At 29.7% G+C, this 24,176-nt stretch overlaps 1 protein-coding gene across 2 annotated transcripts in view; it reads left to right on the top strand.

Annotated features, from left to right (window-relative positions):
- LOC145317093 (serine incorporator 5-like) overlaps positions 1-24,176 on the top strand; it is a 60,100-nt gene that overhangs the window by 16,308 nt on the left and 19,616 nt on the right. For both annotated transcript variants that reach the window (XM_080157996.1, XM_080157997.1), the window contains exons 4-6: positions 155-202; positions 21,817-21,911; positions 23,032-23,108. In XM_080157996.1, the coding sequence (XP_080014122.1) occupies positions 155-202; positions 21,817-21,911; positions 23,032-23,108 (220 nt within the window). The remainder of the gene's footprint in view (positions 1-154; positions 203-21,816; positions 21,912-23,031; positions 23,109-24,176) is intronic.

Here is a 24,176-nt window from a genome sequence, read left to right as displayed (position 1 = left end):
AATCTTATTCATATGATGTTTATATATTATTCAAATAATACAGGAACGTCCAAGGGGGGGGGGGGGGGTAAAGGGATGATTACCCCCCTCAAATGAATTTGGATTTTTAATTCTTACCCCCTCACTTTTACTGCTTAAAGATGAATATTTTTAGGTTGTGTTCTTCTTCCCTACCCCCCATATCTGAATCTACAACTACAAGGTTAGTAACAATAGTGAAATTGTACTGAAGGTTTACAAATGTCTCAAAAATTAGCCACGTAACGTCATAAAAATGAGGGATTATCCATCTCTTTTTTAGGGATTTTCTTTCCCACTCCTCTCATCCCTCATTTTTATGACGTCACATAGATGATTTTTTAGACACCTTATAAAGCTCCATTTTTACTACAAAATAATATATTGAATTATGATGAAAGGTCAACTAAAGGTTGTAAAGAACAAATTTTGTGCATGTCGATGCCGTTGTGCAACAGTGTGTGATCCGAAAAGGTTGGAATTTTTAGAAACACTTACACCTCACTTATGTAGATTAGCTTCGCGCTAACAAGAATTAGCCATCTGATACACCCTACGAAAAGAATTAATTAAAAAGGTGTGAAAAAATGTTGGCGTGCGTCAATTAACTATCATAGTACGCTTGATAGACTTTTGAGTGTGTTGATTATGTAGGGGGGGGGGGGGGGGTGTATTAACTCCTCTAACAATTAAATAACCCCTTCTGGTTGTTTTTGTTGCACCCCCCACGGTTTTAGTTTAAGGGAGGTGTTCAAATTTTCTTGTGCGCTACGTGCACCCGTTGGCAAAATTAATCCAAATATTAATGAATATAACCGTAATATAAATGCAGGAACTCATTTACCTATCCCATTATCCCTGAAATATTTCCGCATACTCATCCTCAACATTACAATATAATTCCCATTCCTAAGAATTAAGCTAAATTTATGTTTACATCTTCAGAAGGTAGGTACAGTAGTTCAGTTAGGAAGATAAAATTATTCTTTTTGGTTAGGCTGTATTTATGTTACCATCGTTTTGTGTGCGTTTAAAATATTTTTGTAGAAACTGTTCGTAGTTCTGTATGAAAAGTTAAATTTCCGTTGTATAGGTAGTTTTTCTATTTGTTATTTTGTAACCAAAAATAAAGGTTCAGATGTATTTATATTTAGAGAGATATTCAAAAATAAAAGTGATATTATTGATTTAATGAATCTTGTAATAAATAGAACTAAAATTCTAAGCCCTTTTCATAAAAAAAAACATTTAATCTTTAAACCTAAAATTTAAATAAATTTGTAAATGACATTCATTATTTAAAGTAATTGGTATATTATTTTGAATAAAAAAGTTTCAGTTTTTTTTGCATATCTTTTTAATTCCAAGATAAAATCCATGATATATTATTCATAAAACAAACAAACTCTTGATTGCATTATGACTATTTTGCCACCCATGCCATGCCATGTCAAGGACTTGACCCAATTTCTAATGCAGAAATTAGTATGAAAATGTTCTGTTTACATTAAATCTTCAGCAGCTACACGCACACACACACACACACACACACACACACACATATCTTAAACATTGAATGGAATAGTCTCATCCTATTAAACATTTTCTCCTCCTCAATTACTTTGTTCAAATAAAATTGAATTTCCTTTTTATCCATGTGCAATGCAAAATAAGGCAATATACAGTTCCATCTCATTTCCAAGCCAAATATTTGTGAAATTCCTGCTGTAAATGCAAATACTTTCTTCAAACATGTATGTAGATTGTATACGCAGGGTATACTGGGATTGACAATTACAAAAAAAAATAGAAAGAGAGGACATACTATAGACGCTTAAATATTGTTTAATATGATTATTCATTAAAAAAAAGCTATTCCTATATATTCGAGATATACAATACTGAAGTATTTCATTTTTTACATTTCTGATCTGCCAATTCACACTACTGGCCAAATCTGAAAGTGTATATTACACAATATAATCCAATACTTTGACTCTAAAGGCACTCTAGTAGCATTTACTCTAATTGCGCTGTACAACATTTCTTAGTCAGCGAGTCAGTGATGGAAGCTGATACTTATAGAGATGCTACACATCTTAAACCTTGTCGCTTGTACATCTCCACAACAATATTAAATTATATTACAAATATTATTTAAAACCGATAAAATTTCTTTATTCAAAGGTCATGCTGTAAATTTAATTTCAAAGATCCAATGAATACCTAGCTACAACTGAAATTTAATGTAATGGTAAAACTTTTAAATTATGGGTTTGTTCTTTAAGAAATTATGTAGAGCAATTGCCTATCCATGTATCCCTGAATTTTAGATTGTAAATGTTAGAAATAAGATGTACATGTATGCATGTCAAATCTACATTACATTCAAATTCAGATTAAAACATTATATTTATCTTTCAACTTAAAATAAAACGAATCAACACAGTAATAAAGTATAATCCATATAAAAAAAAATAGGCTAATTATAAAGCCTCCGTGAAAATGTACTACTTCTTAATGTAGAAAACAAGTATGAAAATATCCAAAAGTAACTAAGCACATAATAAACAGCTAATGAATTATCAACAACAGCTAAGAAAAATTATGAGAAATGTAAAGTTAAAGGGAATGTTCACAAGAAATTTCTGAATTGATTGAAAGACTGACTAATTAGTTGAAGAGTAGAGTAGCTTCACTATTAAAACAAGTAAAATAATAAGGGTGAATAGACTTATTAACCTTTAGGTTGATTTTCTCCTCTAAATTAGCATTTTTAAAGTAGATATATTGTAAATAAAAATTAGAGAAGTTAGGATGAATACCAAAATGGATAATGGCGGATCTAAAGAAAAGTTTGTATCAACTTGTTTCAATATTTTGTTTGTGGTGGTGGCCTGCAGTGCATGTGACAGCGCCCAATATTGGAATATTCTTCTTTACTATACAAAATGTCTAGTTTTTTATTCATCTTTACAGATCAGAGCAAGACAGTTTTCAATATTTTTACTCCAGTTTTCTTTACGGGATAAAAGGATTTAGATTACTGTTATTTTCACTTTTTTTGTAGCAAAAAAATAAACAGATTTAACAATTCTTTTTTACTCTGTATTAGTGTATATTAAGAGCTTACTCTTAAAATCATCTCTTAAAAGTTCCTATGTTTTTTTATTTAATAAAATCGATCTGGGTGAAATTACCTTTTTGGAACGTTTTCTCGGGGTTAAACATTTATGTTTACTTAATATTATACTTGGGTTGCACCCCTAGCATATAGCGGCTCTATATTCGAATGTGGATTGGCAGCAAATTAACGCCATCACAATCTTAAATTAATAATTTAATAATATTTAATAAAACTTCTCTGAAAAGGAGAACTCGGTTATATTTCATGGTTTGCAAGATTTGAGCACACCCATAAAAAACCTGACAACTTTATATAATAGTTATATGATTACCCCTAATTCCTGGCATTTGTGACTATTTCTGTGTGTTTGTGTGTGTAAGTCTGTGTAGGCGTGGTTGGTCTGTCTTTTTATTTTTGTTTTAGATTTGCTTTCAGCGATCTAAAAGATATTTGTCTAATCACTCATTTGGTTATAAATTACTTGACGGGAACAAATATATACATAAGCATTGCAAATTAATTGAGATATTAAAATTTTCTTTGTGGATTTAAAATATTCAAGATCTTTAATGCATTTTGTCGTGCTTGCTGTATCGATTATTAAAAGATTTTAAAAATTTCAGTCAATGGTCTGTTTTACAGTTATTAACTGGACAACGTGAATATTAAGTGATTTTCTATTATGCACATTTGTTAATAAATAATAAAGGTGTTCTTTTGTAACAGAAAGTAAAATATTTTGATTTTTAAAAATAGGAAAAAATTAAATGCAAATATTTGGCATTTCAGTAAAGAATATTTGAAGAATTTGTGACATAATGTATTGGAACTCTACATGTGATTGTAATGTTCTTGTTTTAAACAAAGAATTCAATACTATATTTTTATGCGGCCTAAATTTTTGGCTGGTGGCAATCTTCTAAATATCTATAAATCTTTTTCTCGTATTCATTCGAATCCGGTGGATAGGAACCGGTTCTCATCCATACGAAAAAACCATGTCTAGCATCGTATTATATCCAGCTTTCTACGAATATAGAAATGTACAATCATAAGATTAAAACCAGTTTTTTTAGCCGGTGCCTCCGGCACCTCGGGGCTAAAAAAACTAGTTTTAATCTTATAATTGTACACTCTATATCCGCGGAAAGCCGTTTATAATACGATACGAGAAATAACTAATATCTACTTCTTCCCCTTTATTACAATAGGGCTAAATTTTGAATGATTGTAGCAGCACCAAGTGGACAAATAATCCCAAATGTTGTGCCACTGATGGTTTTTGCATCATTGTATCGAATAACAATATCAATAATATTATTAGCAGCGTGACTATTCTATAGTTTCAGCTATACGTCAGTCCGTACGACCTAGTCACTAAAATAAATTAATTAACGTTTATGTTTTTGATGAATCTTGACTTGTCATTTTCATGTAGGGGCGATTTTTCTAGGGAGGGTGGTGGTTTCCTTCCCAAAAATAGTTATAATACCTCCCTTGACCTATAAGAAGCTTCATGTAACAGAGTACCATTTGATTTCAGTTCATCGATTAGCAAGATCCTTCCTTACAGATAGACTCACACACTTTACTTTTATATGGGGATTGTTGCGCCACGTATGAAAATGGTTGTTCCTGTATTATTATAAAGCAAAGATAATTGAGGATGCAATAAGAAAACTATTAGCAATGCTAATAGTTTTATAAATTGTATAAATGATAGGCTATAAGAAATACAGTGTGTAATCAATTCCACAAGTGTATGATGTTGTCAAATCACCAGAAAAGCAAGTTAATACCATATCATAAACTTTCCCTTCTATTTTCTCTCCTCTCTACACTAAACAAGTATTTTATTTTATTACTTGATTTTAATTAATGTAATTCGATGGCAAAAACTTTGGTGACTTTTATTAGGCATGAATTGGGTCCAAACTTTTGCACCAATAATCTAAATCTATGGATGTGATAATTTGTTTCACGTTTAATTGTTGTTGTACATCAATTTATCTTCCATTGTCTAATTCTTAAGGTTGATATGAAAATACGCGAAAGTTATAACACACCAAGCAATCTTTGTATAATATTTACATATATCTCTACATAGATAAATAAAAATTATGAACAAAAACACATCTTTAGTGACAAAGAGTTATTCCATTGTTTTCTACTCATTTGATATCACTATGGTAAATATAACTTATATATAATGAAAGACGGACGGACTTACGCATGGATCTCATCATTTAGCTGTGCTTCTTAAATTGAAAATTGAACTGAACGTTTGAGAAGTTTTATTTTAGCCAAATTAGTAATTCATTTGTTCTCATTTTTGTTCTTTTATGATTGGCATTTATTTTTTTTCAAATATAAAGCTCAAAGACAGATATATGAACAAAAAATGACTAATATTAAATAAAATAAGTGTAAATGTATAATATAATATGTATTGCAGACTTATATTCTGTCCTAATGATATTATTACAAATAATATGGTTATATTCATATCTTATTTACCATGAAGAGAGGATGTGCGCACATTTCTGCAAATGAAATAATTGTCAAAACAGCCGACCCACCACCTTATATTTTAGTTTTCAGAAAAAAATATCAAAAAGTACCCTATCTAAAAATAGCTAAAACTCTACCAAGGAAACTTTAAGAGGCTTCACTGTATAGGAAAGTCATGTCGGAAAACACAGACAGCCAAACTTTCCCTTTTATATTAGGATTTTTTAATATTTTATAACTTTAAAGCAAAAATTCTCCCAAACTCTCTATATTTAACTTTCTTTTATGTGGCTGTATTATTTTTCAAAACATATGGACATTTCTTTGCCCCTACCTTTTGCTATCACATCAAACTGCTATTTTCTTAATGTAATAACTTTGCTAATACGTATAAATATCACATAGAGACTATTTACTTGAGATAGTAAATGGGACATATAAATGAACTGTATGACTGCTAAATGTCCAATTATGTTAGCAAATAAACCTAATTTTATGTGAAGAGATAAAAAAATAATTAGCAGACGGTTTATCATTTAATACCAACTGTTAATTATAGAATAATGATTTCACGAAGTAGGATGATAGTTTTTTTTGTATCTTTAGATTTCGCAAACTACTGAAGTAATCTAATTTTAATCTTAGACTGAACTATGAACTCTGGAGGCGGCGCTCGGCACCCTTGCATGCCTAGCCGCATCGCTCGGCCCCCTAGCCTGCCAAGCCGCATCGCTCGGCTCCATTGCCTGCCTAGCCGCAGCGCTCGGCTCCCTAGCCTAAAACCTAACCTAACCTAAAATAGCCTAAAAGATTCTTTTTACTCAAACTAAACAAAACTAAATTACTAAAATTAAGATTTGGCCTATTTTTATTACATGAAAAAAATGTGCTGAAATGATCGGACACCTTTTTCGTATTTATGCTTATTCAATTCAGTCAAAGCTATTTTGACAATATGAGACTGCTTTTTTATGTATGTATGTATGTGGATCATTTTTTGAAATTAAAGTGAGAATAGTAAAATTTTAGCTTTTCTACAATTTAGATTGTCCCATCCAAAACGGATAGCTCTAATGATTGATTTTGGCAATTTAAACAATTAGGTACACTTTAGAAAGCGTAGAATCTTATCAACATACTTACTCAAGAAACGTTACAATTGTTTTCCCTCCAAGATAATTTCAACATTACTTGGAACACAATATTTAACCTTTGCCTTTAGCTCAACTAAAAGTTTTAGAGGCCTGTCCCTACTTTTTAAAAATTTCTTGATGGGAGGTTTTATTCCTTTCAAATATCCTAAAACCTGTCTTGGACCAATACTAAACGTTCACCAAAAATGGTAATATATCGATCCTTCCGTTTAGAAGATCCTAAAGGACACAAATGACTACATATTAGTATAGGATTTAGTCTGAAGAAGTTATTAGCAGATAATTACAAATAGGTATTTACATATTGCATCTACTTATTGTATGTGTATTAAGTAAATGGATATAAATATATATACGTGGATATTGTGACAGGAAAAATAATGGACATCACTTATTGCTCAGTTCGTGCATCGAGCAGGGGGGAGGGAATGGGGTAACGGGGTTGATGTGCAAAAGATATATATATCTTGATACTTATATATCATAAATAAAAAGTGTTGTTATTATGATTATTATATAAATATGTCTATCTTTAGGTATTATCTTGGTATATTCTATTCATTTGTTTATCCCCTTGTGATATCAGGTATTTTCTCAAGAGGTTCTACTGTAAAGATGCTCCTTAGATTAATTTTAAATTTTTTCTTTCAAACCAAGTAGCTCAGCACCGGGTGAGATTGTTGAAAGAAAAATGGTGGCTTTGCGCCTTTGATAATGTGACAGACTTTTAAATTACTTCTATTGTCTGTCTGTCTGTCTATCATGCTTTAAAAGACAAAAATATTTATTTTTATAAAGGTTTCGTGAATGTAACTATTAGGCTAACAATAAGAATAAGTCTTCTTGGCAAAAATTCAATGTTTATTATTTTGCTGCTCATACACAATGCACATACTAGTTCTTGTTGATTGTTGTTAACTATTCATATCAAAGTTGATAATAGATAATTCAAAGCTTTGTACTGCTAGCTTTTATTATTCAGATTTTTGTTAACTTCTAAAAATAAACAGCATTTTTCAAATATTCATGGTGGTTTATTTGAATTGAATAATGCATTCTATTTAACCTAATCAGCTACAAATCAAATTTAATTATTTATTATAAGATTCAGTAGGGTTCCATGTGGGTCGCTTAGGTGTTAACCTGTACAAAACCCTAAACTTTATTACACAATCTTTGAGCGTAGATAGGTAGCTAATTTTCTGGTTGTTATGCTAGTCTAAGCTCATAGTATGATGTCTGGACCAAGAGAGATCAGTAGGGGATTATTTTCATATTTTTTATTTGTTTTTTTTTATTATTATTATGTTACAAATACTTCTATTCTATTATTATTTTCTAGTTGCATTGCCCCTAGCTTCTAGGGTAAGGTGGGAGTTATTAGAAAAATAGCCTAAAACCAAGATTAAAGTTCCCTGAAAAGTGCAATCAATTTTACGAGATAATGAAAAATAGAAACAGTTTTTACAAACAAATTTAATTTCCTCTAATTAATCAGCTTGCAATAACCCATGAATGTTAGTCATTTTTACTTTTTTGTTTTAGCATTTAATCAGCCCACAAAATACTTACTTTTAATCAGCAAAATTATACATGTTTTCCGTTTTATTTTATATCTTTCTTTGAAGTATTTAGGTCATCTATTTACATTATATTTTTTCTTTTATTGATATAAGAATATACATGTATATTGTACATTGTATAGCATAGCTATTTTATAACTCATTAAATTGTTAGAACTCATTCTCTAAAGGACTTAATTAAGGTACGGCTCACATCTTCTATACTAGTATATGACTATTCATTTGTGTACATTAAGATATTATTCCTAATTCTTTTAGTTGAAATTTTAGGTTATAACATCCTGTAGCAATGTGCATCCAGTATATAATTTACTTGGTTTTATTATATATTTAAATTTTGTCTTTAATTTTCTATCTACCTCTCTGAACATTTGCTGAACATATGATATTTTGTTCTTCGCCTCTTATGGATATCATCCTTGTTTTCATATCTCTAACATCTAAGTCCAACATATGTATTAGCATTCTTCAATATCTGGATAATTAGAGAATCATAGTAATACAATTGGATAAATACTCAATTAGTCCAATAATGGGAAAACAAAACACCTGAGCTTACTCTAATTAACAATTATTACCATACAATATCATTTACACTTTTTTTTGTATTAGATATATTATATTCTTACACTACAGGCAAGGATGTCCAAGCTTTTTGATTGGGGGAGGGGTAAAAAATTGAAAATAAAAAATTTGGGTGGGGGGGTAATCTTTATATCATAGAGGCAAGGACGTCCAAGATTTTTTTTATTTTAGGGGGGTAAAAATTAAAAGATTTGGAGGGATTAATCACCCCTTCCCCCCTTTGACGTTCCTGACTACAGGGTAAATATTTTTTATCTAATTCTTAAAAATGAAAAATAGTTTTTTTAAAACTTTTGTTTGTATGCATGTACAGTAAGATCTCAAGATTGCTCATATTTATGGGACAAGCAATTTTAGCAGTAATTTTCATGAGTTAATACAGTCCAACCGATCGACATTAAGATAACTATAAAGTAGCTTCCCTACTTAAAATATTTCTAATGTTTTTCATCCCTAAATCTTTAATCCAAGAGTGCGAATGCAAAATTTTTATCTTTTAAAGATTTGAGATTGTTTAATCTTAATATGCACATTTTCCTTCCTCTCCAAAAGTCAAGATTTGTTAAAATTTGTTATTATTGATTGATTGATCGGGTCTTGGCAAACAATGGCTAGTTTATTTTCCTTCCTCTTTACTTAATTATTATTTTTTTTAAACCATCTTGTTCAAGAATCATATGTTTTATTTTTATTTTATTTTAAAATTAATAATTCAATTACAGACTACTAGCTTTTTAATATTTTTTTTTTATTTTAAGCATATTATGTTCACAAACTATCAGTCAGGCAGATCATTTTCATTACAATATCACAATTTTGTTTCTTTATTGAAAAAGAAAACCATACTGATATATTAAAATTTATATTTAAGAAATAATTTTTTTTCAATTTTCCTCAATTTAGTTTGCTAACATTTAACTCGTTTATTTGTCAGTTCAGAAGGGTTACAGGGGGGGTGAAAAGGGGTAATAGCTATTTTACTTCGCTACAAGTTTCGCTTTATTAGAGTACATGAAAATCTGGTGTAAGATCCAATAATAATATATCCATAACGGTTGGTTTTAAGACAGCTGAATTATTTATCTGCCTAACTGTTAATGTTGCCATTATATTTTCAACACACAAGATATATTTCAACCATAAAAAATTTAAGTAAATAAATAATGTATACAAAGTTTAAAAGCTTTTCTTAGCCAGTTCTTGTCGGAGTCTTTTGTGCTGTTGGTGCGGAGTAGTCGGAGCAATCCCTCTGAAAATCGGAAATTACAGTATTTCCTGAAACTTGAAGCTACGTGTCCTACTCCAGGGGTATGAGTCATTAGGATAAACACAAATCATTTCTAAATGATATTTTATTAAAATAATGGTTGTTTCGCAACTAGTCTTACGAATTTTGCAACGGATTTGAAGGTGTTAAGGGTCAACCCATTCCCCTCCACATAAAGTTTTTGACATAACGCCTCCCACAATAACTTTAAAACACCCAAGTACCACTACAAAACTTCACTAAAAATTACAATATTTCGAGATCAGTTGTTTAAAATTAAAATATATAATCACATAATAAACTTTAAATTATTTAAAATTTTATTAATTATATTGTTGTTGTTATTTCTAAGTCTGGAGAAATATTTAAAAATACTTTTTTATGTAATTCACTATATCTTGAGCCTGATGGTTTACCTGATGTAAAAAATCTTTTCTTCTCATCCTCTCCATACCTTTACACTTTTTCATTACAACCACATCTACTCTAAAATTTACTTATATTTCCTAGTCATCGTGGCATCGTGGAACTATGTAGATAAGCAATTTTATTGGTTCATTTTGACCATATGGTCATATAAAAGTGGTCTTGGCTGACATATTATCGACACATATATATTCCAATGACAAGTTTACATTCTTATGTAAATAATATAAATAAACAAGTTGTCTTTGTTTCGATATATATTGCAAATATATTATTTAGAATATATTTTTATTAAATGTGAGCTGCACCGTAAATGAATGGTATCGTCCTTGTATAATCTTACTTTTTTCGCCGTTTTAAACTTGACACAAAACACTTAATATATTTCTTCTTCTCAATTTCATAAAGTTTTTACACACTTCTTGGCTTTAGAAAAAATTGAACGAATTTTTTATTTAAAAAAATATGAAACATTTGCCTACAGAAAACAGAAAGAAAAAATTAAAATCATAATTAAAATTATTTTGAATCCCGTTATTTCAGTAATTGTTAGTTTGTCTGTCAGTCTGCCCTTTTTGATATTTTTCTAATGACCACCCCAATTTGTTTTTCTTTATTTTTCTCACCCCTATTTTGTGTGTTTTTTCAGTAACTTTCTGGCACTTTTACAACTTGCAAAAATGCAGTCTCTGTGTTTTTGTAAACTTGGCATGACTGTAAACTTGGCATGACTGTACCAACCTAAACTCAGTTTTGTTGTCAATATACACTGAATTTTTACCTAATAAAGATGTTCTACTTTTTAATTATTTTGCTAAACCCACCAAATTTAAGCAAGGAATGACTTACAGACAGTACACATTCTAATTATATAGTAGATGCGCTACTAAAAGTATTTTAGTTGTGTCGGACAAGACAACTCTAGCTCTCAAACTTTTTATTGGATTTTTAATTTAATTTAATTTTTTTCGCAATAAATATTAAACTGTCTCGCAACTATTTGAGTTGAAAAGTTGTAAAAGTAGGATTAGTAAAGTTGAAGGAAACACAGAGATAACACACCACTCCTCAAATACTTTGAAAATGTTATTTTTTTTTTAGTACAAATAAAGTAATTTTAATGCGAAAATTGCGAAATTACACGAGTTTGTGTTTTAAAAAATGTGTAGAACAGATGGATTGCTTTATACATAAACATAAACATACTTATTTGGGCATTAAAATATAAACATAGTCATGAAATTTAAATTAAAAGACACATAGCTGTTTAAACATTTACCTTAAAAAGTCATGAAACAAATTTTTTTTATATAATTTGTCACAAAATTAATCATGGCAAATTATTATATTTTAAACTATGACAAAATGTAAAATGGTTTTAAGGAATTTACATTATATCTTGATAGAACAACAAGAGGGGTGTATGAGAGAAAAGTGGGCAGAGGGGAGAGGGGGGTAGTAAAATAAACTTTAGGATAAATCTATCCAAAGCCTAAATCTTCTTTCAACCGTGTCTTGAAAATAAATCATTTTACATTTTATCATGACGCCAGTTTTTTTCCCCGGGAAAACGATTGGATGATAAGATTTGTTGTGGCCAGTTGGTTTTATGGATTTTTAGTAGCGTAGCTTCTTTATATTTTGAGGGATCTTAAGGGTGAGACGATAGATTGATGTACATGTACATCTTCTGTAGATTAAAATTATTGGTGGAAAAGTTTGAATATTTATACAAATATAAACGCTTTAAGATTTAATACAAATAAATGGAGTTTTTTGTGATGTAAAATTTTTTTTACAGAAGCTACTGTTACATGATCGAAGTTTATGAAACTAAAAGAATATCCTATATGTTCATTCGTTAGTTAAGTCATTTCATTAAAAAGTTTCTCTAAATAATTAGTCATTATAGTTTTCTTTTCTGTTTTTTTTTATGTAGAATTAACATTTTTATGTATTACTAATCCCTTGCTACGAGTTTTATGTATGTTGCCATCCTTGTTCTTAGTAAAGGCTTATTTAAACGTGGCCATTTTAAATATTGTTAAAGATGGATAAAATCTATATTATTCTGTCTATTGTGTCTCTATACTGAAAACATTTTAAATTTATTGTTATACACAAAACGGCAGGGATTATTTTATTTTATCAGCAACAGAGGGTAATATGCTGTTTTTGTGTTTGTAAGATCTTAGTTAGAATTAAATTTATTAATTTTATCACATGTATCAAACGTGTTTGTGCACAAGGCTAAAAAAGTTGTGTAATTTTGCGTGTAAGGGAGTGATGTACTTTGTAAAAAGATTAGTCATTTTAAATTACTGATTTGCCCATTTAATGTGACGTTTTGACACACAGACAAACAGTCAGGCCTCAGTTATATAAAGTGGCTATTCAATAAAAAATGCTACATTGTAGAAATACTTTTGAAAAGGGAAGAAAGTGAAATTATCAATTTACCCACATAATAAATTTTAATCCAAGTTTATCCTATTTTACTTTTTTGTCTCAAGTTTTTTTAAAATGAAAAACAAAGCTAATTTTGACTAGTACAGTGTTATTTAACGAATCTTTGAGCAAGCCGCTTACAAGATTTTATTGGATATTCATACATACATATAGATACTTTAAAGCAGCTATATACTAAATACTTAATATAAATAAACTAATCAAAATACTTCTATAATCTCTAGATTTTTTCTGCTATCAGATTATTAACTTGGCTTATGAAGGGTATTTTTATATAATGGTCATTAATAGCAGTGTGTGTTTATGTGTGTGTGTGTGTGTGTGTGTGTAAGGATATGTGTATGTATGTATGTTTGTGGGTGGGTAGGTAAACTAATCTTCATCCGTCAATTGGGGAAATTGTACAATTGTTTGAAACGTCTATTTCCAATTGAAAATATTGGCACAGAATTCTCATTTACCATGTTTAGAAATGGCTCTAATAGTAATATCTGTCTAAGTGGGGGGAATGTTTATGTAGATGGGGATGATTTTTATGACAATAGAAAAGAAATCTGGAGGTAGGATAATTATGGTCATAAGCAGCGCAGCAATAACATTCATTCAATTTGAAGAGAAATTTAGAGATCCTGTAAAACATGATATAAAGCTAAAATAAAAAATAACTTTTATAAATAGGTATTATGAAAATTAAATGAAATGCATATCAGAATTTTATTTTGACCTTTAAAATTCCGCTATTTATCGCTTTTTGTCATAGTTTGCACCAATTTATAATCACCAAACGGTTTGCTCTTTGGTTTATAGAATTTATTTTATAACCCCAATTCCTTTTCAAAATATAAAATTAGTCAAGCAACGACCTAGCTGTTTTTTAACCAAGGTGGGTTTAATTAAAGCGTGTTTCTGTTTTTTTTTGCGTAAAAACTATTTTGTTTATAATAGACAGTTGGAAAGTGTACAGAAATGATCCAAATGTATAATAGTTGCGCTACTTTGAATGGAAAGAAATAATGACCAAATATTGTGAGGAATAGACAGATAAATAGAGCGAGTGGCTAGTTTCTATAAAATAATATAAATACAGAGAAAAGAATAAAGGAAGGAAACTAGACCAAAGGGAAACCCAAGTGAGGTGAAGGGGTGATGCTTTTATCTGCTTCGATATCCGAGGGATTTTCGGATACAGTAGTTTTTTTTCTCCTTTAATCTAAAGATAATGGTACCACTATCAGATAGAATAAAGGTATTCCTAAAAACATAAAAATAATGTTTATAAAAATATAATGCGTTGGCAAAGATGTATTTTGAGAAGAAAAAAATTTATCAAAAGTAAAATAGTAATGAAATAATTACTAAACTGTAGGTAGTCCTTAATTACTTTAGTTAAAGAGTAGCTGCGCCAATATTAAACACACCACGAATAGTGATAGATTTTTTTTTATTTTCTGTTCATTTTCATATGTTTTTACCCAAGGCTATCAAGGGATAAGACAATGAATGATAATTTAATGTACACCCAAATTATGATAAATATAATGTTTCCCATTGTAGATTTCAATTATTGGTGAAAAAGTGAGGAGTTTGCCAGTTTAATTGTGTTCTCCAATTTTTTAAACCATCGAATTAGATAATTTTTAAATGCAAACTTTTTTAGATACCGAAGATGATTAAAGTCCTTCCACTGATTATGACGTCATATAATAGAATATCCAATGAAAGGCCAGTATACACTGTAATTGACCAATAGTAAAATTTATGCTGGCCTTTTATTGGTTATTCTATCGTATGACGCCATAATCTGTGGAGGGACTTTAATCTAGATACCTGTTTTATTTACAATCCTATGTACCCTACCTCTCTGATTTATACCTGTAACTTTTCTTATGTTAAAATACATCTGAATGCTTCTAGAGTCCTTATACTTTACAAAATAACAGTTAATTTAGAGTCTTATAAAACCACATTAAGTGGTTCTATGAAGAAAATATGTTTAGAAACAACGGCTACTGACACAGCTTCTTATAATCAGCATTTTCTTTTACATAACACGATAATGTTTTTATCTGTCTTAGTTAAACATCTTTGTCGGCAGATTTTTATTGTGTTGAATTTTTATTTCTTAATGTAGAATTAATATATGGCAAACTTAATGTTGGCAAACTTAACTCTATAATAAACAAACGCAAAAAGATCAATTTTGTGCATAAGTAGCACAGCAGAAACAAGTTAGAACAGAAAAGTTCAATTTTACTTGTTTGAAAAATTGAAAATCGGTAAACTCCTAAATTCTTTAATTATAGAGTAATTACGCTGTTAAAAAATATTCTGTAGGTAGTTAAGTTTACTATAAATTTGGTTTTGCTAGTATTTATAATAAATAGATTTAGAAAAGATTTTATTGAAAATGGGATAATTGAATGATAACACACTAGCAACAAGCTTCCTCCTTTAAATCTAATTTTATTGACCATTATTCGGTTAAAATTGGAGAAATCTAAATCCTTCAAAATATACTTATACATACATTACAATATAACACATACCAGGGATCTAAAGGGATAAGACAAGGGATAAATTGATGTACATTCCTAAATAATGATAACCTTTCAGTATATTAAAATTTGTGGTTGAAACGTTTGATTACTCAACTCAGTGATCCAACCAATCAATATTCACTTAAGTCCCCTAAGTAGTCCCCTCTCTTTCTGAACAGGTAAGTCTTTTGAATTGGTTCAACTTTATATTTTTTTAACCCAAAAATCATCAAAAGGAAATTTAATAAGGATTATTGAAGCCGCATTATAAGCTTGAAGTCCAAGGTTATTCCTGAACCCACATTCAAGCTAAAATACTATAAACCTGCCTACATTAAAATATAAATCTTCTGTAATCGCCAATGTTTAAAAGTAGAATTAAGGTTCAACACTCTTCATAATTAAATCGCCTGTCTATCTAAAAAGGATAACTTTAACTGAAGCTGCCTAAAACCATTGTTAAGTTTAAATTTATGTTAAAGTCCTCCATACTAAGCTTTACATATGAACAGTCTATAATGCATGTATTCTAAACCAATATGATATTGCAATTTTTTTCATATCTAATAATTTCTCATAATAATTTGGAGTTAAAATAATACTTTTAACCCTTGAGAGGGCATCTTACCCTACGGGACCCTATCCTTTTGGGTTTCTTCTAACCTTTCTAACATAACCAATCTAAAAAAAGATTTAGATATTTGTATTTTTCCTACTAGTCGTTTGGGGTTCTGATGCAATATGAGGAAATCGCCAAATTTTGTTAAAAATCTGATAAATTGCTTATTTTCAAAATTATCAAACACCGTGCAAAAGTCAAAGTTACCCAAAATATTTATTTTCTGTCAATAAATGTTGTGGACCAATTTGCCTGGAAGAATTTTGCATATTTAATCTGGTAGTAGCCAAGTTACTGATGTTACCTTGAGTTTAATCAAGTTCTAGTGGTCCTAACCTCATCTGCAATTTGAGACAAATTCAGGACAGGTTGACGCAATTAGGAAAATTGACATTTAGTAAAATTATATTGAACAAATAGTATGTCAGTATGAAGCAGCTTATAGTGCATATAAAAACGACGTCATTCAATACAAATGACCAGTTTACATTTTAATTGACAATTGGTAAAATATATAAGCTGCTTCTGTCACTATGTCAATTTTGTGGGTCTAGGCCAGAGTAGGTTATACACCGTAACTTTGTTTGATCAATTTCAAAAAATATAATCATAAATTTTGTCACGGATATTTGGCCAATTTTACAGGTTAAATTTAAGAAATATTAAAGCAAAATTTTTTAAAGATTTGCTCCTATAAATTTTCCTATTTGAAAGTTTCTGACATAATTTAGTGTACAGGCACATTATGTTAGAATACTATAACATTGTCCTAATATATTCAAATCAATAATTTGACTTCTAAGTTCATGAAATGTGTATTGTACTTAGATGTTATAATATAGATCAACCGCCAGGTAGCTTATTCTAAGCTGTATGCTTTTTATTGTTAATAGCTCATGGACTATTTTATTATGTGATCTTAATTTTAAGACAGGGATTCTGCTATTAGTTACAGAGGAAGTTAGGTTTTAGTCCGTCTTAATCCACTTTAACTTAACATATGTATTTATTAAAAACTTTAGGAAAGTAGTCATATTAAATTATGCTCTTCAGGTGTGGTTTTAGGCTATTTTCTGTCTCAATTTCGTTAAGCCAATCCACGATTAGGCAAACTAAGGGCTTCTAGATAAATTTTATGCATAATATGATAGCATAAGTTATTATTCTTAAATATTCTCTGGAGTTATATTGTATTTGAACGTTCATATGTATGTGTAGAATAATCTTATTAAATGTTCATAGTCAACTTTAAATTCGAATCAACATGGCTCCAATTTACCAAATTGAATAAATTTTCTGTCTGTAATTGTGCTTGTGTGTGTGTTTGTGTGTTTTACACATAAACAGAAGGCTTGCATATAGTTGAATGGGTGTGGTTTTGGAGTTTTTATAAGCAAAACTGTTCCACATTTGGATTAAGTTCATCTTTAGGACCTTTCGTACGGATAGTGTATGTCGTATTTTGAGGAAAGTTAAAAGTTGTACTGTTGTTTAAATGTAAACCTTTTAAGGAGCTTTCCCTAACAATTAGGTTTTGAATTTTTTAGGTGCCATTTGACATTCATATTTCATTTTTAATAAAATGTTTTATTCGCAGAATCTCTGATATTGATTATAAAATTATATTTTTAGGCTGAGAAACAATATTTAGTTTCATGATTTTAAGATAGCTTTAATTTTAAAAGAGTTGTACTCTATAGATGTTTGTTAATATCTTTGTTTAGTTAACTGAGCTTTGTTTTTCAAATATTATCATTCTTGTTTTGTTGAATACGTCTGCAACCATTCCAGCAATCATTATTTCAATTGAATCAAATCTTATATCATTCTCTATCTTAATCTTTTTCTTTCTTTAGAACTACATATATCTCTAGCTTATTGTAGTAGCTTGTCTGCTGTACACGCTGGTCAATTTGTATGTCTGTCTGTTGTTCTGTCAAATCTTAGAGTACCTACTAGGGAGGAAGGGTAAATTGGGCTGTTTATTACTCTGGTCCCAAAATATTTATAAGAACGTTATCTTATTTGATGGCATAACTACTTAGGGAACTATTATTAAATTTAGATTGGTTGGTTGATTATGTTGAGTATCGAAACGTTTCAACCATTGATTGTAATCTACAGAAGGGGTAATTTTGTGTATCGTCATTTGGGATGTACATCAATTTATCGGCCATTGTCTTATCCCATTAGATCCCTGGTAGCTATAACTAAACATGAATAAATAAGTATGTAAAGTATTATAACGTTTTAAAAATGTAAAAAAAACCTGATTATTCTTGTTTAAATGACGTTATGATGTATTTATAGAACCATAGTATAGAATTAGCTTTTCTGTAGAAAGACATTTAACTGAAATGGGAAAACGATGTAACAGCATGATCAGTAGAAATAATATTTTATCATAAATATATTCACACACTCTTTCGACATAACCATTATATCAAAATAAAAAGAAAAAAACATTTTCTACATAATATTACAGAAAATAAAGTAAAAATAATGAAAGGTTTTTTTCTTCTTCAAAATTTAAGAAAAAAAACAGTGATAAATCATTGGTTTGCCTTAGGTCTAGAGCTAATTTGTTTAGGCAAATCCTAGAAAAAGCCTAAACACATAAATAATTTTTTGACAGGGGCAAGTAAGGGAGAGGGGGTCAATCGATTTACCTTCATCGACCCCCCCCCCCCCCTGAACATTCTGGATACTAAACAATAAGTTAGTAAGGGCAGGGGTGGCGCTTGAATGATTCACCATCCCCCTTAAACATTCTTGATACCGACACGCATCCAAATAAATTAATAAGATTTTCTTCAACTTTTAAATTAAGATATGAAAGAAACCTGACTTATATGTATAATGTATATGTGTCATACAATTTTTTGACACGAGACATAAACTTTGTAACCCTCTCTAATACAATTGTATACAGTAAGGTAGTTGAGTTTATCTTTCTTCTCTGGATTGGATATCAATAATTTACTAATTATAAACTACAAAAACTTATTACATTTTCCATAAGGAAAGTCGTTTATCCAAAAGACTAACGTTGAAAACTATTTTGTATGTCATAATTTTTTTTGCTTCTAACTGCACTATTCTAGATATAACTTTACTTGTTTAGCTCAGGAACTAATTGTGCTTATTATAAGTAAAGCCTGTTTTCTTGCCAAGGCAACTTCATTAATAGTAAGCGACTGAGGAAGAATAAGCAAAGTAAGTTACCTATTTGAAATACTAGCGGCTAAGCCTCTAGAGGCCACTAAACCAATTGAAGTAGATGGATGCGGAAGTCGTCACTCCCCTTTCACTTTAAAAATTATATCTTAAAAATAAATAAAATTTGGGCCATTTCTCTTGGGATGGTGGAGAAACATTCCTCGAAAATAGTTATAAACCTTCCCTGGCTATAAGAAGCTTCAATGAAAAGATCCGTTGCTACACACAGACAGACAGACAATTTAAGCATGGAATAGAACCAACATTCTATTTATGACAAACGTTAAAGAAACATGTGTTATAAAACTCAACTTAACCTCCCAAAATTCTATTTATATATCGTGTGTGTGTGTGTTTGTATATTACCCAGGGCTAGGCAGCTGACCATTTGACGTATTAATTGGCTGCGATTGGAAAAAATATACAGTTAAGAGCTGGCTATTTTCATGGAATGCTGCACTTTCACTTTGTCTAGAAATTGGACGGCGGCTGTTCCTTTTTACGTATCTTAACAACAGATTGTCCATAAAAATATCGCCTACGGATTAATTACTAACTTGCAGCTGTAGATTTATGAAAACGATTTGAGGCTAGTTCTGTGTATCTCTAAAAGCGTAGCTAAACGAAGGTGCGAGTGTCATGTCCTTTTATGTGCTAAAGAATAAAATGAATTGCATATTAAGTAGCGGCAAAAATTATTGGCTTATGCTGAATGATAAGCATTTGAAGCTTTTAATAGTGCCTGTAAAAATGACGTCATACTGATCAAATAAATGTATTCTGGCTTGCCATTAGTAATTTAGTCTGTGTATTTGCGTATCATTGGTCATTTGTATTGCATGGTGTGTTTTCTTGTATAGGAACTATGAAGAGCTTTTTGGTATTTGCCAAAATTAAACTCATAGGGTTGGCTACTGTTTTCTTTGAAAGGCGCCACTAAACAGACCTGCGGCCAACAAGCCCCGTTATTCTCTGGGGAATAAAATGTATTGTATATTGAGTAGCAGGATTTATTGAGACATAACGATACAAAATTCTTCCGTCAAATGAAAAAATAACTTTCACGTAGCTAAAGAAAAGTGAGATGTTTCAAACATATATAAAACAAGGATGATGATATTCATAATTTGAAAATACATAGAATATCTAGAAAGATTTCACACTTAACATTTAGAGTTATTAGGTATCTTATAGGATGGGACATACAACGATAAATGACAATGTTATTTTGGCCAACCTAATTTAGATTTAAGTTTATGAACTTTGGAAGCAGGAGAATTTACAGTTTATTAGAATTTTTGAGTCACTACGCTTACAGCATCCCTAGAACACCATTTTAAAAACAAAATCATCTTTTAAAAATTATAAATAATTGATGGAGAAATAAGTATTAAGGGTATATAAAATAAATTATTAATTTTTTAAGAGTGTAATTTAAGAAATAATGATTTAAAGTATAAGAGACATAGGTTGCTGAAACAGAATATGATTCCTTGTTTGTTTTGCAAAATACATGTACGCTTAATTCTCATATAAATTTACTAGGGCAGTAGTGCAAAATATTTTCATTTTTAGATTACTTTTTTATTTATTCGATAATACTTTGCTATGTGTGTCATTGTTAGTTATATATATTAGCAAATTTGGCCCACTTTTACAAAAAGAAATTTACTTTATACAGAAAAAAAATAAAGAAAAATCTTTGTTTAGTTGTAAACAGTAACGTGCACAGGGTTTTGCGAGTGGTTTGTATTTTCTTGCGGAGTTTAAAAAAAGGAAGACAGTGATTTCTAACCCCCCCCCCCTCTTCCTTAACCTCTTTCCGTACGCTTACGGTTTTCAAATGATATGATAAGTGATGCTTAGATACAATTATGCCCATAGGTAGCGCCGCAACTACCTTGTTTTAAATTTTATAAATATTTTTTGTGATGGGAATTTCCTTGAATAGTTAATATATTTTAGGTATTTAGATTTTTACAATTTTAAATAATATTGTTATTAGGGTTAGCCGGATATCTGGTTTGCCCGGATATCTGTCCATTTTCAATATCCGGCCGGATACCGGAAATAAAAACTATCCGGCCAGATATCCGGCAATGTAATCTTATATATAATACAACAAAAATCCCTGCTTTTTAAATTTTAATTGGTTGTAAAAAAGGCCATATATAAAAACACTAGTTTATGAAGAAATTTTTTAATATACGGCCCATCCATAATGGTTATGGTCATTTTTGGCTGAAGCAAGAACAAAAACAACCATACAAGCGGAGACTATATTCAATTTTTTTTATCTAGGATGATGTATCTAGTTATACTAGGAGTAGGAACTATATGGATGGCTGTAATGTTAACACCAAGTATGCAGCACGACCTACAAACGGCTTTCAAAGGTAGCATATTTTTTTTTTAAATTAACCTAAAAGTTTAGCTTGACATTCGTATTGAATAAAGTATTCCATAAGGTTTTTATGTTTGTCTGTTAAGATCAACCTAAACAATAAACCTACTGAATTTTTCACTTTAAGGACACTTGAGTTAAGGGGTGCGGAAGTCTACCCTCCACATTAAATTTTACAATTTTTTACAGTCGATTTATCTTGGGACGGAGTTATTAGTTATATACCTTCTAATTTCCTTGGAGAAGCTTCACATAACGGTTAAGCAGTTAGCAAAATCATTTACTACACACACACATAAAGACAGACAGACATAGACATCCTATTACTTTTATATAAGTTTGAACTACTAAAGCAACTCTCCAGCTATAGCAAGTCCCATTAAAGAAACAAATTGTTGTAAAATAACATTTTGAGAAGTGAAGATGAAATAATTTGTAGCAACTGGTGTTATTTACTTTTATTTTACTATTGGGACTCTCCTTGCAATATTTTACTCAGATCTTAAGGGTGTTCTCACTAAATTGAATAATATTTATTTATCACATCGTATTATATACAGCTTTCTGTGGATAATAAAATAAAATATTATAACATTGAAATCAATTTATGAGCCCCGAGGGTAAAATTGTCTGTTATACGATGCTATACAATATTTTTAAGTGTGGCTGACAACCGGTTCTAATCCAGCGTATATTAATTTGTTTCGAAGTCTTACTGGAAAAAGTTTTTGTATCTTTTATTAGCTACTATTACAGCAAGAACATTGTACCTATTATTGAGTTAATTTTACATTTTTATTATCATTTAAAAATTATCCGTTTTGTATTCACTCTTCAACTATCTGCCAATTTCTTCAGTTTTGGAAGCGAAAAAGAATTTGCAAAAAGCTATCATAAAACAAGTTAAAAATACAATTTTTGATTAAAAATTAATGCTAAAAAACTATGTTTTTTTTTTAAATCATACAATAAAAATGGAGAAAAAACGAAACTTAAACACAAAAAGACAAACAGCTGCTATATAATGATTTAATAATACAATGATTTTTAAATATAAGAAATATTTAAATGTTTTTTATTTAAATTATTGAATAATTTTAAATTTTATTTAGATTTCAACGCTACCTGTATAGATTTAGACATAGGAGAAAACTGTATGAAATTAACTGGTTACATGGCCTTGTATAAGGTAGGATTTTTACATTTCATTTATGTCTGTAGACGAAAGACCAAACTGTTTTTTTTTTAAATTTAAAAGATAATATTTTATTTCTAATTTTGATTTCTAAAAAATCATTGGGAATTCTTCAACTTTTGAAAATTTGGTTGAATATGCAACTTGAAGTAAACTATTTTGTCTTCAGTTTTTTGATGCCAAAAACAAATATTACTTATTATTATGTTACCATTCCAGATTGTAGAAAGTGTTTGGTAGGTATAAGAGTTTTTATTAGATGAAATATCCCTCTTTTCTTTCATCAAAATATTTTTTTTTACCAAGCATACAAATTTTATGGCTACAATAATCTATCATATTCATAACTAGGTTTTTAAAAAATATATCAGTTTGTTTGCGGCTTCAGCCTTTAAGCTGCTTAAAGGACGCCTGCAAGAAATACCACGCTTTAACTGTTGAAAGACTGCCACACGTAGACCCAATACCCCAAATTTAAAGCTTTCAGCTTCAATAACAAAAAAGTTCTAGTCATTTCAAAATAGCATTTAATGTACAATGATATTTTTGAAAGATTTCCAATGCTCATAAAAGAAAAAACAACATTAAATTACGTCGCCTAGACACAAAATTATAACCTTATCTTTGTCAGAAACTTAGATTGCCGGTAACTGATTACATTTCTACAATAAAAACACCACATTTCATAGTCAAAATCTATGAAAAAAATTCTATTTAAATTGCATTTTTAAACGAAAATCATAGCGGAAACAAAGGGGGAAACTAATACAAGCTTAGCTGTGATTGGTTGTTACGTTGATTCAGCCTTCTGATTGGCTACAGTACACTCAGTACAATGCAAGTTAAACTTATTTTTTTTAATGATTTTGACTATAAAAATGGGTATTTTTATGTAAAAATATAATTAGTTACTGGAAACCTAAATTTATGACAAAAATAAGCTTATAATTTTGTTTCTAGGCCACGTAGTTTAATTTCAAAGTTTTCAACATGAGCATTGCAATTCTTTCAAAATTTTCATTGTACATAAAAAGTCATTTTAAAATGCCTAGAACTTTTTTG

The sequence above is a fragment of the Acartia tonsa genome, chromosome 4 (genome assembly GCF_053477335.1).
Source record: "Acartia tonsa isolate MP-2025a chromosome 4, ASM5347733v1, whole genome shotgun sequence".
Lineage (NCBI taxonomy): Eukaryota > Metazoa > Arthropoda > Copepoda > Calanoida > Acartiidae > Acartia > Acartia tonsa.
The sequence above is the reverse complement of the archived record's forward strand: the minus strand, read 5'-3'. Positions and strand labels throughout refer to the sequence as shown.